The 19,217-nt window shown below is 49.4% G+C and overlaps 1 protein-coding gene across 2 annotated transcripts; it reads left to right on the top strand.

Annotated features, from left to right (window-relative positions):
- The first annotated feature begins 3,538 nt into the window (after positions 1–3,538).
- Positions 3,539–18,772, top strand: Stc2 (stanniocalcin 2). 2 transcript variants are annotated; one of them, XR_003845146.1, is made up of 5 exons: positions 3,539–4,000; positions 5,859–6,001; positions 8,346–8,557; positions 13,179–13,705; positions 18,666–18,772. XR_003845146.1 is itself a non-coding variant. In XM_021213654.2 (4 exons), exons 1-4 carry the CDS (start codon positions 3,850–3,852, stop codon positions 13,561–13,563), a joined length of 891 nt encoding a protein of 296 aa, XP_021069313.1. In that variant the 5' UTR covers positions 3,539–3,849; the 3' UTR covers positions 13,564–14,272. The 2 variants fall into 2 exon arrangements, 1 of the variants encoding a protein (XP_021069313.1); XM_021213654.2 differs by lacking the exon at positions 18,666–18,772 and having other exon boundaries at positions 13,179–14,272.
- The last annotated feature ends 445 nt before the right edge of the window (positions 18,773–19,217 follow it).

Raw genomic sequence — 19,217 nt, 5'->3', positions numbered from 1 at the left:
AAGCAGAGTGCACAGAAGGCGGTGGAGGGCAGAGAAAAGATGGAAAATAGAAATGTTTGTGAGAGATGTCCTTTCTCATGGGCATGAAGTTAAATCATAGCCCTGTGATAACTGGCTGAACCAAGGTGAGCTGGTGTGAAGAAACTGAGCAGACCTTAGGGACGTCTAGTTGAGGTTACAGGACCTAGAAGTGAGTCCACTACTCCGTCAGACAGTACCCTTTCTGGCCATAAGGTGGTGCCATAAGCTCAGACAGTCTGCCCCCATAGGCTGGGACATTCAGTGGGCGGAGCTCCCCAGTGTAAGCCATGTTCCCCTCACAGGCTCTGGAGCCTTTTAGAAGCCTTGACTAGAAACATGTGTCAACTTATAATCTCTGCCTCAGCAAGCTAGAATGAGCCTGTCTGCTAGACCCCCACCTACTCACATCCGAGCAAGGATACCTTCTGTCCTTCTAGATACTTTAACCTACAAAGTTCAACCTATTCCTTTCCACTAGATTCATCTTGTTCCAAAATGTACCCACCCACCCCCAGCTTTCTCTAAGTACTAAAGAGAACCCAATCAGAGAGCATCTTTTGTCACATTTCTAGATACCTATCAAGATGATAGGTCTTCCACAGTGGGTGCAGATTTGGCAGCATGGCCCAGTCTTACCACGTCTCCCTCTTTAGCACCAAACTAGACAGTCTCCTTCTCAACACAAAGCTCACAGTGTCCCTCCCCTTTTCTTGTGTTTCGTCTCCATGGAAACATCCTTCCCCTTGCATCCACTTGGCAATACTCTCCTCTAGCTTTCAACCCAAGCACTTTACTCTTGGACTTGAGTGAGGGCAACTGGTAAAGAGAAAGCAGGGGTCCTGCCCTGCAAGTCTGGCTGTCACAGACAAACCAGACCTGTCTCAGCAGTTATATGTCTCAAATTGAAATGGGCCTCTCCACAGGCACTGGAACCCCAAGGGCAGCACTGGCTGGCCAGTTCTTGCTCCTCCAAGTCTTAGGGTGTATGTTGGCATTAGAGAGATACCAACTTTTCAACCTTGCAATGTGTTTGGTGCCTGTGCTTAAGTGCTAGCTTTGTAAGAGTTCCAGCCCATTCCATTCAACTGCCAAATCCAGCCCGAGGGAGATAAAGGAGTCTGCAGAGAAGAGGGAGATTACAACAAAGACACCAGGGTGAGTCATGCCCCACCACTTTTGCTCTGGGCCTTTGTCCTAGAGGATTACTCAGGAAACCTCCCAGTCTGTCTGCAGCCCTGGTGAAATGGACTGGGAGAGCATCTTTGTCTGCATGCTTTGGCATTGGCCAGAGATGAAACTTCAAGAAGGGATACCATGTGTGCTTATACCAGGCATCTAGCTACTATGTGTTCTTTCCAAAGCAGCAGTAGGTTCAGAGGGGAACCATGAAATTCCTTTGAAATTTGAAGTTAAAGCCTCAAGATGATTTTTTTTTTCCAAACCATGCAGATCCTCTGAGGGCAGGTGCAGGGACTCTCTCCAATGGAACAAAGCGGGTGGTTTCCCTCTGCTGCCTGAACCTCCAGATTCTGTTTCTTTGATACCAATTTTGTTCCATGAAAGAGGTTACAAGAGAGGTCTACCGAGCTCTAAAGTTAAGGCTGAGGGCCACTTGACTCTCCCAGAAAATTGTGGGCCTTAAAGGGTGGGGGCAGACCAAAATGCTGTTTGTTTGTGTGTTTTGTTTTGTTTTGAAGGATGTAAAGGAGGGTCCTCACTTCCTAAACTAAGGGAGCTTAATTGACTATTCAAGCAAGCAAGGATGGTCCATCATTCTACCCAATATCCACCACCTTCCTCAAAAGATAAATGAGGAAGTCACTGCTACTATGGTTAGGAATGGCCAGTTTCTTCCTACCATAGAAGACTAAGAGATTCAAAGTGACCATTTCCAGGGGCCGAGAACTACATGGTACTATGGTACAAGAAGTCATGCCAATAGGAAAGACCGTTCCCAGGGCTGCTTCAACCTTTCAGAAGCAGCAGTCACCCTGACCCCCAGCTTCTCATTTCCCTTGCTGGAGGGCAGCTGGCACCCAGGGAAGCTGAGCAGCTACGGAAAAACAACCTGCGCGCCCATTTCTATACCCCTCCCGCAGGCATGTCACACGTAGGCGCAGAAGAGGCTGAGAGCGCACCTCGCTTCGGAGGTCCAGGGTTGCAGTCGCCGCGGGCGGTGGGTGATGAAACCTCCCAGGTGTATTACTGCAGAATGCGCGGGCGAGCGGGAAGTTGGACAAGGACGGGGTTTGAGAGTTGGCATCCAGGCTCACCTGTTCTCCAAGACTAGGGTGGAGACTGCAGGGGAAGGGGAAGGAGTGCCAATACCGGATGAGGGCCAGGTGGCGCTAGGTGGCAGCGCTCGCCTCTCCACCCTCCCCCAATCAAGCTGACCCCCCGAATTAATTACTCCTTGGGGTTTATGAGGCCAAGAGCAGCAGTTCCTGTCCCGGGCCCAGCGCGAGGGAGACGTGAGCGTGCACACGTACACACACAGCAGGGAGGAAAGACGCTCCAGGCAGTGCCCAACTTTCTCCCGCTTCCTCCAGCAGCGGAGATTGCAGCTGAAGGCTATCTGATTCCCAGGATACTTAAGGAGGGGGCTCCAAGAAGAGGAGAAAAGATAGAAGGTCCCAAGATTTGGGGGGTGGGGTGCTTTAATTTTACATCAGAGGACCGCAGAGTAAAACAAACAAACAAACAAACAAAACCCGTAACTGGGCCAAGTGGCATTTGGAGAAAATTGAAGACTGTGTTTGGAGACGCCTAAAGTTGCCTGTCCAGCTCTGCCCTCTTGGGCTCGCTATGCTCTGTGGCCGCCTGACCCAAGGCTGCCTGGGCCTCCAAGCCAGGAAATGATGCAAGTCTGGATTGTCACCTGGATCCCAGAAGCCCAGACAGGAATTCCTCTGGACTGGAGGAGGAGCGAGACGAGACGCCCCAGGTGTTATTGGACCCATCAAATCCAGGGAGAAAGTGGTAGTCAATCAGGCCAGCAGCTTCTGCGCCTGTCCTCAAGCGCCTTTAAAAAAACAAAAAACAAACCCAAAAAAACAAAACAAGCGTCAGGACGCTTAGGAATTCCCACCAGTGTTCAATTTGCTCACACCATCTCTGTGTCCAGGTATCTGTCTCAATCTGTTCAGGTCTCATGGCTGAGAATGTGACTGTGTTCCAGAGGAAACTTTCCTAGCCGGATATGAACCCTGGGGACTCTGTCCTTGTGAAGACCCACTTCTCCTGCCCCCCCCCCCCTTTTAAGTTTTTAGTTGCAAGTAGAGTTGGCATCTGCTTTACCCTCAGTCCGTTCGGCCATTGCCCCGGAGCACACGCGCACGCGTCTCGGGCTGCACACACACACACACACACACACACACACACACACGCGCGCGCGCGCACACACCACGCAAACGTGTGGCCGCCGCCAGGTCTGCAACTTTGTGGGGAGATCGCGGAGGCGCTCCGCTTCCTCGCAGGCCCCGCCTCCCGCTGTGTTGTCAAACGGGCCGGGGTCTCCGATTGGTCCAACCTCCGGGACAACACCTGCTCGACTCCTTCATTCAAGTGACACCAGAGCTTCAAGGGATATTTGAGGCACCATTCCTGCTATCTCTGGGCACTCGCGGCGCGGCTAACGGCCTGGTCACATGCTCTCCAGAAAGCTACGGGAGGGCGCTGGGTAACCTCTATCCGAGCCGCGGCGAGGAGGAGGGAAGGGGCCAGCGAGGAGGAAGAGTGGGAGGAGGGGGAAGCGGCGGAGGAGGAAGAGGAGGAGGAGGGGCGCACAAAGAATCCAGGTCTCCAGGCGGGAGGTTGATACTCAGAACCATGTGTGCGGAGCGGCTGGGCCAGTTTGTGACCCTGGCTTTGGTGTTTGCCACCTTGGACCCGGCTCAGGGGACGGACTCCACGAACCCTCCGGAAGGTCCTCAAGACAGGAGCTCGCAGCAGAAAGGCCGTCTGTCCCTGCAGAACACAGGTAAACGCTTGCGCCCTGCAGCCCAGAGCTGCCGGGGGAGAACCGGGTGCATGCTCGCGGCGCGCCGGGTGCCTTTAGCCCCAAGCCGGCGACCCAAGCTCACCCCGGGCGCCACAAACTCTCAGTGGCTCGGGACGTGCAGAGGGAAGAGCGAGGCGAAGCGAGGTCTGGCCCAGGCTGCGAGAGCCCGGAATCGGCACGTGCTAGCAGGGTGATGAAATGGCTGAGGCAGGACTTGTTGCTAGCCTTCTCCGGGGCTGAGGGGAACCAAGGCTGTGCCTGACGCTGCAGCCAGCTCCAGACAGAGTCCCGGGCCCGGAGCAGGGCGCAATTCGTCACGCCTGGCTCGTGCGAGGTACCAAGAGACCCCGGAGCTGGGCTCGCCCTGCACCCAGAACTTCGTTTCCAAGCCGGCCAGCCTGGCATGTACTGTCTCCCTTTCCTCCAAAGATGCCGGACATCCCAGAACTTTGCTTGCCAGTTAGATGGCATGGGCAACTTTTCCTTTGGGGGAGGGGGTTCGCAAAGCGTACCTCTGCTGCTGCAGCCATGCTCCTAGCCAAGTCAGCAAGGAAAGAACTGTTGACACCATCCGAATCTTACGTGGCCCTGCTCTCCAGCAAGCTGCAGCGCAAAAGCCTGACGTGTGGAATACCGGGCTGGCCTTCTTCCCAGCTCCCGGGAGAGAAAGAAACGTGTCTGCCGCTCAACTCCTTACTCACGCCCCCACCCCCGCAATTCCTCGGGGGGCCGTGTGAAAGCGGCGGCCGTGGCGTGCGTGCGCTCCTTGCCTGAGCCGGAATGCACAAGTGCCGGTCAGGGTTCTCCAAGTGAGTGATCGCTGCCCAGCCCGCGACCACGCGTGGAGTCAGTTCAGCCTCTCGCCCCGGCTTGCCTAGGCACACAATCGAGGGTCCTTCGTCCGCCCTGCCCCCTCTCGGGTTTAGGCATCCCTTCACAAGCACACGCCCCTCGTTCTCTTGCTAGATTTCATCTCATACAGATTTTTCTACTCGAGCCCCGCCCTTCTTCCAGAATACACTTTACTCATGTAATTTTGCGGTTGGTTTAAATCGTAGAACTGAGCGAGCCGAGCGAGGAGTGAGACTGCTCTACCGCAGCCTGACAGCTCCCTGTCTGTCCTTTCAGCCTGACGAATTAGGACATCTTGGAAGAGGGAGCAGGCTCGTTGCCTCTGGGATTCGAGGGGATTAAGTGATATTTCACACTGGATCCCTAATTAAAAGGAACCTCCAAAGCGAACGGTGGCGGTGGCAGGTGGAAAGGCCAACCCCCACCTGCCTCCTCCGTTCTGAGGCTGGAGCCAGCTGCAGCTTCCGTGGCCTGGCATTTTTAATGCGGGTGGTTTGGAGGCACGGCTTTAATAGGAATCTTGTTTTGATTTTTAGGTGTTGAATCATAAAGCTGAATTGAAGTTGCTTGGACGCTTTCGTCTGGGGTCAGGAAGGAAATGGCCAGATCTTTAACGGCAGTGGCTTCTGCAGCCTCAAGTAGATAACGACATTTAATTCATGAAATGTGGTCATTTTCAAATCTTATTTTCCCTGTGGGTTTCAAAAGCTGAAGTGCTTTGGGCTCTTGAACAGTAGTCCCACAAGTGGAAATGATAGAAGGAAGAAAAGAAAACGCTCAGACTAAATTCTGACTGTGATATTTGTTTATTTTGGCTAATTTTACAAATACACATACTTTCCATATGTATTAGTAAATAATGACATTTTCTTTCCACTTCTTAGATTCTGAAATTGGCACGACTTTTCTCTCTCTCTTTTTTTTCCTCTAGCCCTTATTAACACCTAGCATGGCAGAAAACTTTGTATATAATTTTTCATTTTAGCGGAGATCCAGCACTGTTTGGTCAACGCCGGGGACGTGGGCTGTGGTGTGTTTGAGTGTTTCGAGAACAACTCTTGTGAAATCCAGGGCTTACATGGGATTTGCATGACGTTTCTGCACAACGCTGGAAAATTCGATGCCCAGGTAAAAAGAACATAGAGCATGAAAAATATTCTGGGTTGGTGTAGCATGGTTGAAATATTGGCTGGATAGACTTGTGAGCAGATTTACTGGATTTAAGTTGTTTGAGGGAGTCTGGTGTTTGCAGGTATGCAGCTGGGCGCCAGTATTTCCACGTTCCCCCATTGCTCTGCTCTCCGGCATGCCATTAAGCCACATCCTTTTCTGCATTCTCATGCTATAACCACACAGGCAGAGCAGACTGGACACCACAGTCATAGCCAGTGATAAAAGTCTGGAAAACTAGAACCCAGTCCCCAAAACCCATCACATTAGGGAGAAAGAGCTGAAATGGTAGAGATCCTAGGTATAGGTAGCAAAGGTTCTTCTGATATATGTGTATGTATATACACACACACACACACACACACACACACACACACATACACATACATATATACTCACACACACATACATACACATATACACACATACATATACACACATACATAAACACACATACACATACATATACACATACACCACACATACACATACATACACACACACACCACACACATACATACACACACATATACATACATACACATACCACACACATATACACATACATACACACACCACACACACACACACACAGACACACACANACACACACACACACACACACACACACACACACACACACACACACACACAGAGGCAGGAAGACTAGACAATTCACAGTCTCCAAAGAGAAGGGAGCAGAGTCTCCTCTTCCAATCTGAAAAGTCAAAACCCTGAGTGAACCTCCCTTGCCTTATAGTCATAGCTGAATCCACCTCAGATATCCCAAGGTAGAGCTGAGTTGCTACCCAGGGCAGAAAACCAATAAGCAAGCTGATGGTTCTGTCACAGAAGGCCCAAATGTGTGTTTAGATGGCATGTGACATTAGGATCGTCTTCACTTTGTGTCCTGGCTCTCAGCCCTGTTGAAACACTCTGTTTTATCTCATACACTTCCTCTCTTATTTCACTGGAGCATGATGACTAAGTTCGGAAGAGGTCATCAGTTGAGGTGTGATTTTATAAAAGTCACCAGTCACCATCCGCAGACAAGCAAGGTCTGTCCACCAGAAAGAGATGTGACAGCCCCTGCCGCCTAAACTGTGGAGGATGTTAGGTAGCAGAAGGGGAAACAGAAACCAGGAGGAAAGGGAGAGAACTTTGAAGTCCTCCAGACTCCTTAAAAAGGTTCCCCCCACAACCCCCGTCAGAACTGACTGGAGCTAGGACAGACACCATAGGAAATCCCAAAGAGAGGATTGCTTGTCACAGCCCTCATAGAGGTCATCGCTGCTTGTGTTCTCAAGCAACCCTTCCAAATCAGTTCTCAGCACACAGCTACTTAAGAAAGAGCCAAGCCCTGCTCTCCATTCCATGTGGCTCCAGCCAAAGAAGCAGGGCCACGGGAAGGGCTTGTGTGCCACATGGATTTCCACTGTCTGTAGTCATATCTAAAGAGAAAACCAAAATAAATATGCTGGTTGGCTTCCGACTTCCAACCTAACCTGGCTTGCTTTCTCAACTTAGTGATTTCCAGATCTGCTTCTAAAGAAACAAACAAGCAAAACCAAAAACCAGGGGTTGCCTCTTCAGATGGCCCATTACCATAGTAACTGAAGGGAGATTCATGGCTAGTCACCCAACAATGTCTCTAGGCCAGGTTGTTAGGAGTGGAGGCAGGAGCTTACCCCCTTTCTGGCCTTGGCTCAGTCTGCTGGGGTTGCCAGGAAAGCAAACTGTGGGTCACATGTGTGCCTGGCTGGGAGGATGGTTCCTCTCCCATTCACTCGCTGCCACACTACATCCCAACATTTGAAAAGCAAAGGATGTTTCTCCTGGAAGCACGAGAGGAACAGATAAGACACTGAGACCTAGAATGGAAATGCAAGGCTCCAAGATCATGGACTCCATGGATGGAGAGCAAAAGAGAAGTGTGCTCTCGCTAATACTAGCCAAGGAGTTATGGTCCAATCCCCTGGGGTTCCAGAGAATTTGCTACCAGGCAGCCTCCACCCAGCTGCCTGGAGGAAGCCCACATTTCAGGAAACTAGAAGAGTAACTGAGGTGGAGAGACAGAGATCTGCTAGTGTACCAACCTCACATCCACTCTAGCCTGTTGCAGGGGGGTTGGGGAGGTGTCATGTCACGCTTGGATGTAGCTCCCATATAGCCTCTCACCTGGAAGTACATCCAGGAACCTTGGGACTCTGAGATCAAAGACTCCTGTGCAAGCCTGAGACTGGCAAGTGTCATCCTGACGAGATCTCCTTTGGCCCCTCCCTTCTGTGTCCTCCGTCTCCAGGGCAAGTCATTCATCAAGGATGCCCTGAGGTGCAAGGCCCATGCCCTGCGGCATAAATTTGGCTGCATCAGCAGGAAGTGTCCAGCAATTAGGGAAATGGTTTTCCAGTTGCAGAGGGAATGCTATCTCAAGCATGACCTGTGCTCTGCAGCTCAGGAGAACGTCGGCGTGATTGTGGAGATGATTCATTTCAAGGATCTCCTGCTGCATGAGTGAGTAGCATCCATCCCCAGGAGAATGGGAGGAAGGGCTGCCTGGCACGAGTGGGGTTCTGAGGGCTGGAAGTATGTTCAAGGATGCTATTTCTGGAGGTGAACTACCATCTGTGGGATGCCCCAGAAAGCTAGAAAGCCCCCAGAAGATCATCAGATTTGAAATTCCCACAAACAGAAGCATGATTATTTTCACTAAGCACAAAATAAGCCAGAAGAACTTTCCACTCTGCTCCTAGCCAAGTCCCAACTGGCTGCTGTGTGGTCCGAGTAGCTCATGGGTGTCAGTACAGACAGCTGGTACCTGGTTTTGGTTGCTAGATGCAATGTCAAGAATGTTACCCAGCCCTCACAACAACTCTTTATATCCCCAATTCACAGATGAGAAAACTGAGCCTGCTGAGGTGAATGACACACAGGGAAAAGCAAAGCTAGGGTCTTCTCTTCCTCTGAAGAAAGCACAAAACAAACATCAGAAACATGCATGCTAAATTGGATTTTTAAAGTCATAATTCAGTGATAAAGCCAAAAACTCTCATTCTTTGAAACTTTCCCCAGCTGTAGGATCCTGGATTTTGCAGAGCATTAGAACAGACTATGCCATTGTTTCTAACATGAAATCTGGCCCATAGGACCCAGATCAAAAGGGAAGCCACCATTGAACAGACCAGTGACAGTCACTGTCCCCTCTGTAGCAATGCCTGTCTTTCCAAGGTCAAATCACAACTTTAGGGTCAACCTCCCAGTTATGTCACCAACATATTCCCTGCCTTCACCACACTAATGCCTAGATTCTATCAGAAGCCCTCTCCTATCTCTGCCCACTTTGTATGGTCTTTGGTAGCTTGCAACACCTTGCTTGGTACAGTATTGAATTATTCATGGTGAAATTCTGCAAAATGCTCTTTTCAAAAGAAAAATATCTTGCATGGTTTTGGAACCCTATTTAACACTTTACAACATATTTTTATTTTCCCGAATATTTACAAAGCAATGGTAGCAGCGGCAATGGTAATTGTCTTGGATTTTTCTTTGGTGTGCCAGGACCTTGGCTATGGGATATCCATGGATTACCACGTTTGTCTTTCCAAACTAACTACAAGATTGAAAGTAGCATCTCCATTCCACAGAGAAGGCTAGTGAAGCTAAGAGCTTGTTTCTTACTCCTGAGATTTGATTCCTATCTTGCAGCCTGGGGAATGGAAATGCAGTCTTCTCTGGCTATGCACTGGGGATGGACGGTTCAAGAACCTCCCTGACATCAACATCCATGGATGAGAAAGCCTTAGCTAAATCAATGACGTATTTGCATATGATTTAGCATCCTCCCATCTACTCTGGATGAGTGATAATATCTAAAGACAACAAAATTGCTGTAAGATATTAGTCTATAGTGCTTGGGAAATAGTGTCAAGAAAAAAAAATCTGTGGTTGGCTAGTTGAATCCACAAGCACTGTATGACTGTATGACTGAAACTGCATCTGAGGAGTAAGTCGGGATGCCTTCTGCCCCGCTCCTCCCTAGCCTATTCTTGCTAGACCTGATAAGGCTTCTTGGGTCTTCATATGTGACCAGAGCTTCTTTCTTTTCACTCCATCATTGTCACCAGAGGGTTAGGGTCTTTTACTTCAAGGTGCTCTTGAAAGAAGTTCATGTTTACAGCCAAGGAACCTCTGAAGGCTCTGTGACTTATTTATGATGGCTTCTTGGCGTTGTGAGTGGGAGGTTGGGCACCTAGTAAACATCTCTGGTAGAGTCCTGGAGTGTGTGAAATGTTGATACCCTCTTAAAAAAGAAGTCTTTGGAATAACTCAGAATTTTCAGGTTTGGGGAACATTCACCCCACCCTAGAATTTAGAAAGGGTTGAAGCACTGTGTTCTAGTGTCTCTTCCAGGGAAGCATGGACTCCAGACTCTTTTTTTTAAAGGGTTCCACACGCCATTTAGAATAAGCAATGGCAGCCAACTCTGGCCTGCTCTGGAGATGCAGGTGGCCCACACCTGAGGAGAGGCATGTGTGTCTTAAGAACACTGCCAGGAGGCCACGTTCAGGCCCTCCTTCTCCTGCTAAACCAGTCCTTCTGGGCAGTGGATCGGGCCAAACTCCAGCTATATTCCCTTGAAACCCTCCATTCCCTGTTTCAATGCAGCCCTGCAGTGCCTCAACTTCAAGCTGAATTGCCTAAACTTTCCCAAATTTTCAATCAGCTTAACTGGCTAAAGGGCCCTTTGAGCCCTAAAATACCAAGAAAGTCATCTCTGAGTGTGTGGCAAGAGTCATGAACACTAGAATGTGAGCCAACTTTGCTTTTTCATGCTAAAGAGGAGGAAGTCAGTTGCTACAGAATCCAAACCATTCCATCCTCTCCTGGGCTCATACCGGGAGCAGGGACAGCAACAATGGCCAGTCTGCTGCAAGCTGCCCCTGTCTGTTTGCCAATCTACCCCACTTTTTCCTTACTGTCTGCCTCCTCCTAGCTGTGACCATCTCCCTTGGCCTCTGCACACCCTGTCACCAGAGTTTGGAGCTTCAGGCGCATCCCCCTCCTATAGCCTTGTTGACACTCAGTTGAGTGCTGGATTTTGTGATCAGACAGGCTCAGCCTGCAGCATGAGAAGGCACCTTGCCAACCCAAAGCACGGTTTAGATTAACTTACTTGGCCACACACGCTCTCCCCACAGGGCTCAGCTTCCTCCCTGAAAGAGATGACAGAGCAAGCCCAAGAGAGGAGGGACTAGTCAGTCCTGCCTTGGAGGCCCGTGTCTGCCTTGAAGGTTCAGGGTCCAATGGTAGATACACGTGATGGGAAAGGCACCAGAGACAACTGTATTCCCAGAAGAGTTTCATTTAAGAAGCTTAAAGGGGAAAATCAGTTCAGATTCTGATAGAGTCAGCAAGTGACCGAACATCTTCTTCCATTTTGTAGACAGACTCAGTAGACTTGAGCTTCATAAAATAAGTGTTTGCTTCCAAAAGGTGGAAGGATATGAGCAACCTCAGCATCTCTTTCTGGGTACCTTCCTCCTCAAAGTGCTCAACAAGACAGTGTGAAACTATCCTTACCACTGGCAGAGGCCTGCTAGAGAGAGCCTCAGGACCTAGCCAGGGCATGAACTGAAGCCTAAGGAGTAATGTAGTCTTCAAAACAACCAGCTCCAGAATGTTCCTTTGGGCTGCTCCCAGGCCAGAAAGTATGCCCAAGTGTTCCCTGAGGGAACTTTCCTTTCGCATTCTTTCTGGTTCTTACATCCTTGAAGTAAGGATAAGTCACTCCATTCCTATTTGAGGAGTAACTAGCAAAAATGGCAGTGACTATAAGCACACATCTTATAACAGACACTGCTTTTTCTGCAGAGCAACAGTTGCCAACTTGCAGGGGAAGTTTAAACACACCCTAGGGTAGCCATCCAAGAGTCAGGTCAAGTCTCAGGGAGGAAAGAACCCTTGCTCCTTATAAATGGCTGCACATCCCTTGGTGACTTCCATATGGGAGGAGGGGGAGGGGGCGTTTAGTTGTATGTCACAGGCAGATATGTCCAGAACTTATACTGGGTAGAGACTGCTTAATTCTAGTTAGCCACACAGAGTCACACAAAGCATCCCACATTCTTTCTGGAATCCAAAGAGGCTAGTGAGAATTAAGAAAACCTCAGTGGATAGGCCCTAAGAACTCGCTGATGGAGACATACTCTACCAAAAAAGCCTATAAATATAAAGAGTGCGCACACTCCCTCTGCCCTCTTCGACCTATTTGGCTAAAGAACAACTCAGGCTGTCTGTCGCTGGCATCAGTGTAGGTGGAGAGCACATCTCTGAGCCCGCCACGAACCTTGTTTGCCTCACAGAGAGCTGTTTTCCTTCTGGACACAGGCACCCTGACAGCCAGCCCACACACCAATGAAAGGGGAGTCCTGACTGACTGAGGGCTATGGACAGCATGTCAACTCCCTGCTACCTGCAAAGGGAGATGACACCACAGGGACCTGTCCTCCACAGCACATCTCAGCCCTTTGCAGACTCCCCTAGACAGGCATACCCAGCAGCTTTCCAGAAAGCACTCCATTTGTAAGCATAAGCCCGGCGCACACAGACAGGGAAAGTGGCGTTGGGAGACAACAACACCTATGAAGTGCAAGGTACCTCTGGGGTCTCCTGAAGGCTGCTCAAGAGCTCCTTAGTCCAACACTTCCTGGAGTTTTACTGAACACACACACACACACACACACACACACACACACACACACACATGAATTTAATATTGAAGGACCTCTACCACTTACTAAAACTCACCAGTTTCTGCAGTCTGGATGTGCCCAAGGCATGGTCTCTGTTCACACAGCTCATCTGCCTGGAATTCCTACCTTAAATTAATGTGCTAGCCCTTGGCTTTCCTCCTGTGTATCCACACACTGTCAGTGGCCCTTTTTCCTAGGGCTCTATACCCATCTCAGGAGGAAGAACCTGCCTTACTACACTCAGTTGCTTGCTATGGAACCCAGTCCACAAAGATGGCCCAAGTCAAACACTGTCTTTCTCTGTCTTGACCTAGTCCCAACTCCCCAGGGCTCCTTTAGGACATACTCCACTTTTAACTTTCTGCTTTGGCTCTCATCTCTAGGCCCTATGTGGACCTTGTGAACCTGCTGCTGACCTGCGGGGAAGATGTGAAGGAAGCAGTCACCCGCAGCGTCCAGGCTCAGTGTGAACAGAGCTGGGGAGGCCTCTGCTCCATCCTGAGTTTCTGCACCTCCAGTATACAGAGACCTCCCACGGCAGCCCCAGAGCATCAGCCCCTGGCAGACAGGGCTCAACAATCCAGGCCTCACCACCGGGACACAGACCACCACCTAACAGTACACAGAGGTGCCAAGGGTGAGCGAGGGAGCAAAAGCCACCTGAATGCCCATGCTCGAGGCAGAACGGGTGGCCAGAGTGCTCAGGGACCCTCTGGAAGCAGTGAGTGGGAAGATGAACAGTCTGAGTATTCCGACATCCGGAGGTGAAATGAAAACCCGGCCACGAAAGCTTACTTCCAGGCTGTCCATTTTCTTATCTATGGACATTCCAAAACATTTACATTAAAGAGGGGCGATGTCACACGCTGGATGTGTGCAAATTGTGGACTTCGTGAAGGTGTGTGAACAGGTGAGATGAAGATTCCCGGGCAGCAAGGTCGCGAGTGCCTGGTGGGTTGGCACCTGTGTAAGCTTATTGGCGGGAGTGTTGTCTTGAATCGGCCGTGTAACTGTCTCTTCCATCTATGGAGCTAGTTGGTGGCTTAAGTATGGTCTGTTGCGGGGAGGTCAGCTGGGGAGGGAAGGGGCCACAGGTGGGTGGTAGACCCTCCCCCACAGTTCCCAGTGTTGTCTGCACAGAGCAGGGGCTGGGTTCTGGGGTAGGGCTGAGTGGAGGTACAGCTGACAGGGCAGAGAGAGCAGAGAGGAGGAAGGGCTTAGCTCCACTCAGTCCCAAACCAGAAGTTTAGTGTCATGCATGGGATCTAGTGTTTCAGAGCTGCTGGAGGGGACATGGATGGTACATTTTCTGTGTGTCGTTTCTGAGCCATTGTTCTGTCTGGGGGACACTGAAGGAGTGGCCCTGTTTGTTTATTTTTGACCACTGTTTCAAATCTCCATTTTCCTTTTTTTTTTTTTTTTTAAATCAACTGACATCTATGTGTCTGTCATCTAAATAAATGGCTTTCAAACCAAACAACTGGGTCACAAAAACCAGCTTAGAGAAGGAAGAAAACCAACCCCAGCCCATCTCTGAAGGGTAGTTTTTTGTGAGTTGTTTTTTTTTTTTTTTTAACAGCTCAAGCACCAGCACTTCCTACGTGGGCATCATCTCTTCCCCACCCCTAAGCACTGCCCACGTGGTGTCTCTTCCCCATCTCTGCCCCCAACAGCAGCCCTGGAACAGCGGCACTGCCCACGTGGTGTCTCTTCCCCATCTCTGCCCCCAAAAGCCGGATACCTAGAGGGAGACGCACAGTCAGGGAGTCCTTTCCACACACAGCCTTTCCGTAGAGGTTTGCTATCTCAGCTTGACCCCAGTCAAGGTCCATGAGCCTGTACATTGGATCGGTACGGCCAAATCGGAATTCAACTTTGTGGCCTCTGCATTCCACAAAGAGGGAGAAGAGAGGAAGGGTTAGGGACGGCTAAGGAAACCGTTGCCTGTGGGGAATGTCACTCTCAGCATATTGGGATGAGTAGCTTATGGCCAAAGTGGAAATTTAGCAACAAGGAGAGAGGTGTGGATGGACAAAGGAAAAGTCAAAGGGGAAAGAAGGGACTTCACAGGTTCAACATCCAGATCTCCTTCCTCTTTGGCTGACACAGTCTTTTGGCAGCCAGTGTTAGAGAAGTGGAGGGTATCCTGGGCCAGGTCTCCAGAGCAAGGCTCAGCCAACTTTTTCTACGAAGGGCCAAATAGTAACTAGGGAGTTTCCATTCGGCAAGCTGCATGGTTTTTGCTGCCGATAGCCAGATCTGCCATCACAGCACAAAAGCACCCTCTGCCGCACAGGCTTGGCTCTGTTCCACTAAGGTTCTCCTCAGCAGGCCCCCAGCTGGACATGTCTCAGACCATAGGTAGCATGCTCCCTGTTCTATGGAGCAGGGTGAAAAGCATGCATTCTAACCTACCCAACTACCCTTCTCCCTGGCAGGCCCCTGAGGCCACAGAAGGCCATGTTTCTCAGCACTTCCTCCAAACTCAGCTGGTGTCTCTGTGTGAAGGATCTCAATCTCTCATAGGCTATGCTCTGGGAAGGGGAGGGCTGGTGACACACTAGGAAACCCCCCAAAAGGTATGAGACTGCAGAGAAGAGAGAGTGCGCATTTAATCAGTTCTGCCGGGAAGGAAGCCCAGCATGCCAGGCTTTGCCACGGGAAGTGATTGCAGATCATAGCACTCTTGTGCTGTGTGCCTGCGTGGCACCTTGACTCTTCCTGCTTACATCGCTCACAGACACTCTCCATCCTTTCTGGCTCAGCAGCTCACTTGTCCCAGAGTCTGAACTGGGTTTTTCAGTGTCTTGTGCTCACCTACTGAAGTTCTATTTGTTGTTCCTACTGTAAATATTCATCATTCCTATTTATTATCTCACTGTTCCCCCCCACACACACACACACAAAGGCATAAAATCACTTCCTCTGTTCATTTGAACCCACTGACTGATCTCTGTTGTGTATTTCCCACACCTCTGTCATCCCCTAACCCCATCCTCATGCAAAAAGTAAAAACATATCTTTTCATCGTTCCTTGTGTGATTAGAAATGTGGAATATATTTAGCTCTCGGGCCCCTTTGCTCAAAACTGTCCTAAGTCTTGTGTGCCTGATGGAGTCGTTTGCACAGTTTAAAACATAAAGCCAGGCAACTGTTGAAAACAGATCGTCCTCGGGCCTCAGCTTCATACGCATTCACTCAGGAGCCTTCCCATGAAGAAGGATGCGGGTCTCTCTCCAAATAAAGATGCAGTGTTTATTTTGAGTTTTGAATATTGATGAGATGATCTGAACACACCTCTCTTTTGTATCAATAAATAGTCCTGTTATTGTAACGTGAGAGGGCCAAAGACAGTAAAAACCCTTGACGGCCCAAAGCCGGATTAATAGGGGACGGCAGGCCAGCAGGTCTCACACACATGTGCACAAGCCGATCTCCAAACTGGTCTGTGGCATCTCTGAAACAACATGGAGACAATGTTGCTGGCACCCACTTCCTAAGGAACCTGTGGGCTGCTCAGTCAGTGTCTGCTTCTGTTACTCAGGCCACAGGGCCCAGGCACTGTCACATGGCGTAGTTCTAGTTCAAGCATTAATAAAGGTTTTAAGTAAATGACCTGCTCCTGAGCAGTGTTCTTCCTGAACAGCTTTGATGTAAGGTGTAAAGGGTGGTAACTGGAGGGTTGTTGACAATGCTCATTCATCATGCCTGTGGTAGGGAAGCCAGGTCAAGAGCCCCACCCACCTCTCAGCACTTCCTCATCCCAGGAACTGTGGCCAAGGCCTCATTGAAACCACCAAGAGCAACAGGAATTCTCTGCACTCCTCAGCCCAGCCAGCTCTCAAAGCTCACTTTTGTCACCTTCCTTCAGCTTGGGACTACAGCCCCTGCCATCATGGCTTAGGACCACTGCAAAGCAAAGCTTGAGCTGCTCTTCACTCTAGCTTGTGTGACCACACTGTGTGCCAGGCGTCCTGGTGGACACCAAGCCAGCATTATCCCACACCCAGCCCCTCCTGATTTCTATTCCTGTTTGACAGTCAGAGATGCCCAGGTGGCCTGGCAAATTGTCTCAGCAAGTGAAAAGGTTCTTGCTGTCGAACTTGATGACCTTCCTCGTGGAAGGAGAAAACTCCCGAAAGCTGTCCTCTGGCCTCCACATGTACACTGGGACTTGGGGTAGGGAGGGTTTCCATGGATGCATACAAACCTGTATATATAAATGAATGAATGAGTGAATGAATAAATAAGCTTCCTATTTTGCACAAGGCCTGGGGAAAGAATAAATCTACTCTTGTATTTATAATACCTGGCCTTGGAGGAATTCTGCTGTGGAGCAGGAAAGAAAATGGATGCTCTCACCTTTGCTCCTGCAGAGAGTGAAGGGTTGGATGGTATAGTCAGACATGAGGGAGATGGTGCAGCCCCTTCACTTGTGTAGATGACTTTATAAGTGTTCTCCCCCTCAGTCTGTTGAGGAAGCACCTGGGGAGCAGCTGGCTGGTATGAACACAATATGAGAATTTCCTTCATCAAACTCTCCCCCAAGGCCAGCCCTATCTGAGGGTCCAGACTTCCCTTTCCCACCCAACACGGCCATTCTCAGCATAACAGGGCCAGTCACATGCTCCTGTTTCTGCTGGTACTTAGCAGATATCATTTCCAAATCCCAATTTACAGGTAAAGAAACTGATGCACAAACTTATGCCTAGTCTCAGTGACAAGGCTGCCCAGCTCCTGAGGTGGCATGCCGCTGCCCTGTGTCTCCATCTGATGCCTCTCCTCCTGGTATGAGTACATGAGTGTGATGCACACACATGAACTCAGACAGGCATCTGCCTCCCCAAACTCTCATGGCTGGATTATTAAGCTTGGGGAGAAAGAAAGCAGAGAGGCTTTAGATATGCTGGGTCTAAACAAAGTTTCCCAAGGGATATGGAGACATACCCCAAAATCTGGAGAGAGAAATCTGAATTTGTGCTGAAGTCAACAACAACAACAACAACAGAAAGAAACAAAAGAAAAGAAAAAGAAAAGAAAAGAAGAGAAAAGAAAAGAAAAGAAAAGAAAAGAAAAGAAAAGAAAAGAAAAGAAAAGAAAAGAAGGGGCTTGTATCCTCCTGGTGAGGAGCAGTTAAGCCTTGGCCAGAGAAAAGCTTTTATGTGAATGACCTTTTTGTGAGCGAAGAAGAGAAGGAAGTAGCTCTGGACTGGAGTCCCATGTTGCTGCTTGCATAAGCAGTTTGGTTTTATCACTCCTCAAAAAGAAGAAGGGGGGAAAAAAACTTCCCAAAGAGAAAAAAAGTCACAGAGCCAACCTGAATCCATGCCTGAAATGGGTGCCAACACCATGTACTCTGTCACTTGACAGGACCCAGAATCCATGGCTCCTTTGGTTCTACACATAGCCACCACTGAACATCAGATGTGCCCAAGTAAGCAACAACTTGGGGAAACAAGAAAAGTTCCCCCAAGAAACTCTCAGGGGATGGCAGCTTCTCAACGGGTGCTAAGTGGAGTCATCAGTAGATCCTGTTTCCTGATACACAGGGTCCAGCAATTGTCATGATTCTAAAATTAAGTGGGAGGGAAGGGCATGCAAAAGGAACAGCTATGCTAATGGTCACTGGGACCACTTACTTGCCTCCTGATTAGCATAGTCGGCAGGGAGCGCTGAGGGTGCAGAGGGTTTTGTGCAGATAGAAGGAGCCATCTCTAGAATTCTTCCTCTCACCTTAGCAGTAGACACCAGACAGCTGGTCTGACTAGCTTATGCTGTGGGTCAGAGACTTGGAAGGAGCTCACCTGGGTGACTAGACTTTTCCTCTGGCATTTCCTGGGTAATAAGTGACTTCTCTCCTGAGGTTGCAGAATCCTGTACAAGATGGCGCCTCCATGCTCCCATCCCATCCCTTCCATGGCACCTCATCCTCCAAGGCCTCTTAGAATGTGGCTGCCTCTGGGTAATTTTCATCTTCCACAGTAACTGGCTACTTCTAAAACAGGTTAGTGGATAATATAATATTTTCTTCCAATCCAGACTGTGGTTTGAGTTCATCCTTGGTACTATAATAAGTAACCACAGGACCTAAATGAAATATACTTAAGGCAGAATCGATTTCACTTCACTTTGGGTTTTGGGTTTGGAGGTTTGTTGTTGTTGCTGTTGTTGTTGTTGTTGCTGGGTTTTTTTTGCAGTTACCTCTATAAGCAAATGAATATTAATAGCTTCTTCTAGAACTACCAAAGTTTCCCATCAAAAAAGTTTCAGCTCCTAACACAATGCTATGGTGCTTTGTGGTGGTCTGACTTTGCCAGGTTAGAATTTCTCAAATGTGATAGAAGGGATGGAGACACGGTCCAGTGGGGAAAGGCACCCAATGCCAAACCTGATGACCCGAGTTCAATCCCTGGGGCCCACAT

This window comes from Mus pahari, chromosome 14 (genome assembly GCF_900095145.1).
Source record: "Mus pahari chromosome 14, PAHARI_EIJ_v1.1, whole genome shotgun sequence".
Lineage (NCBI taxonomy): Eukaryota > Metazoa > Chordata > Mammalia > Rodentia > Muridae > Mus > Mus pahari.
The sequence above is the reverse complement of the archived record's forward strand: the minus strand, read 5'-3'. Positions and strand labels throughout refer to the sequence as shown.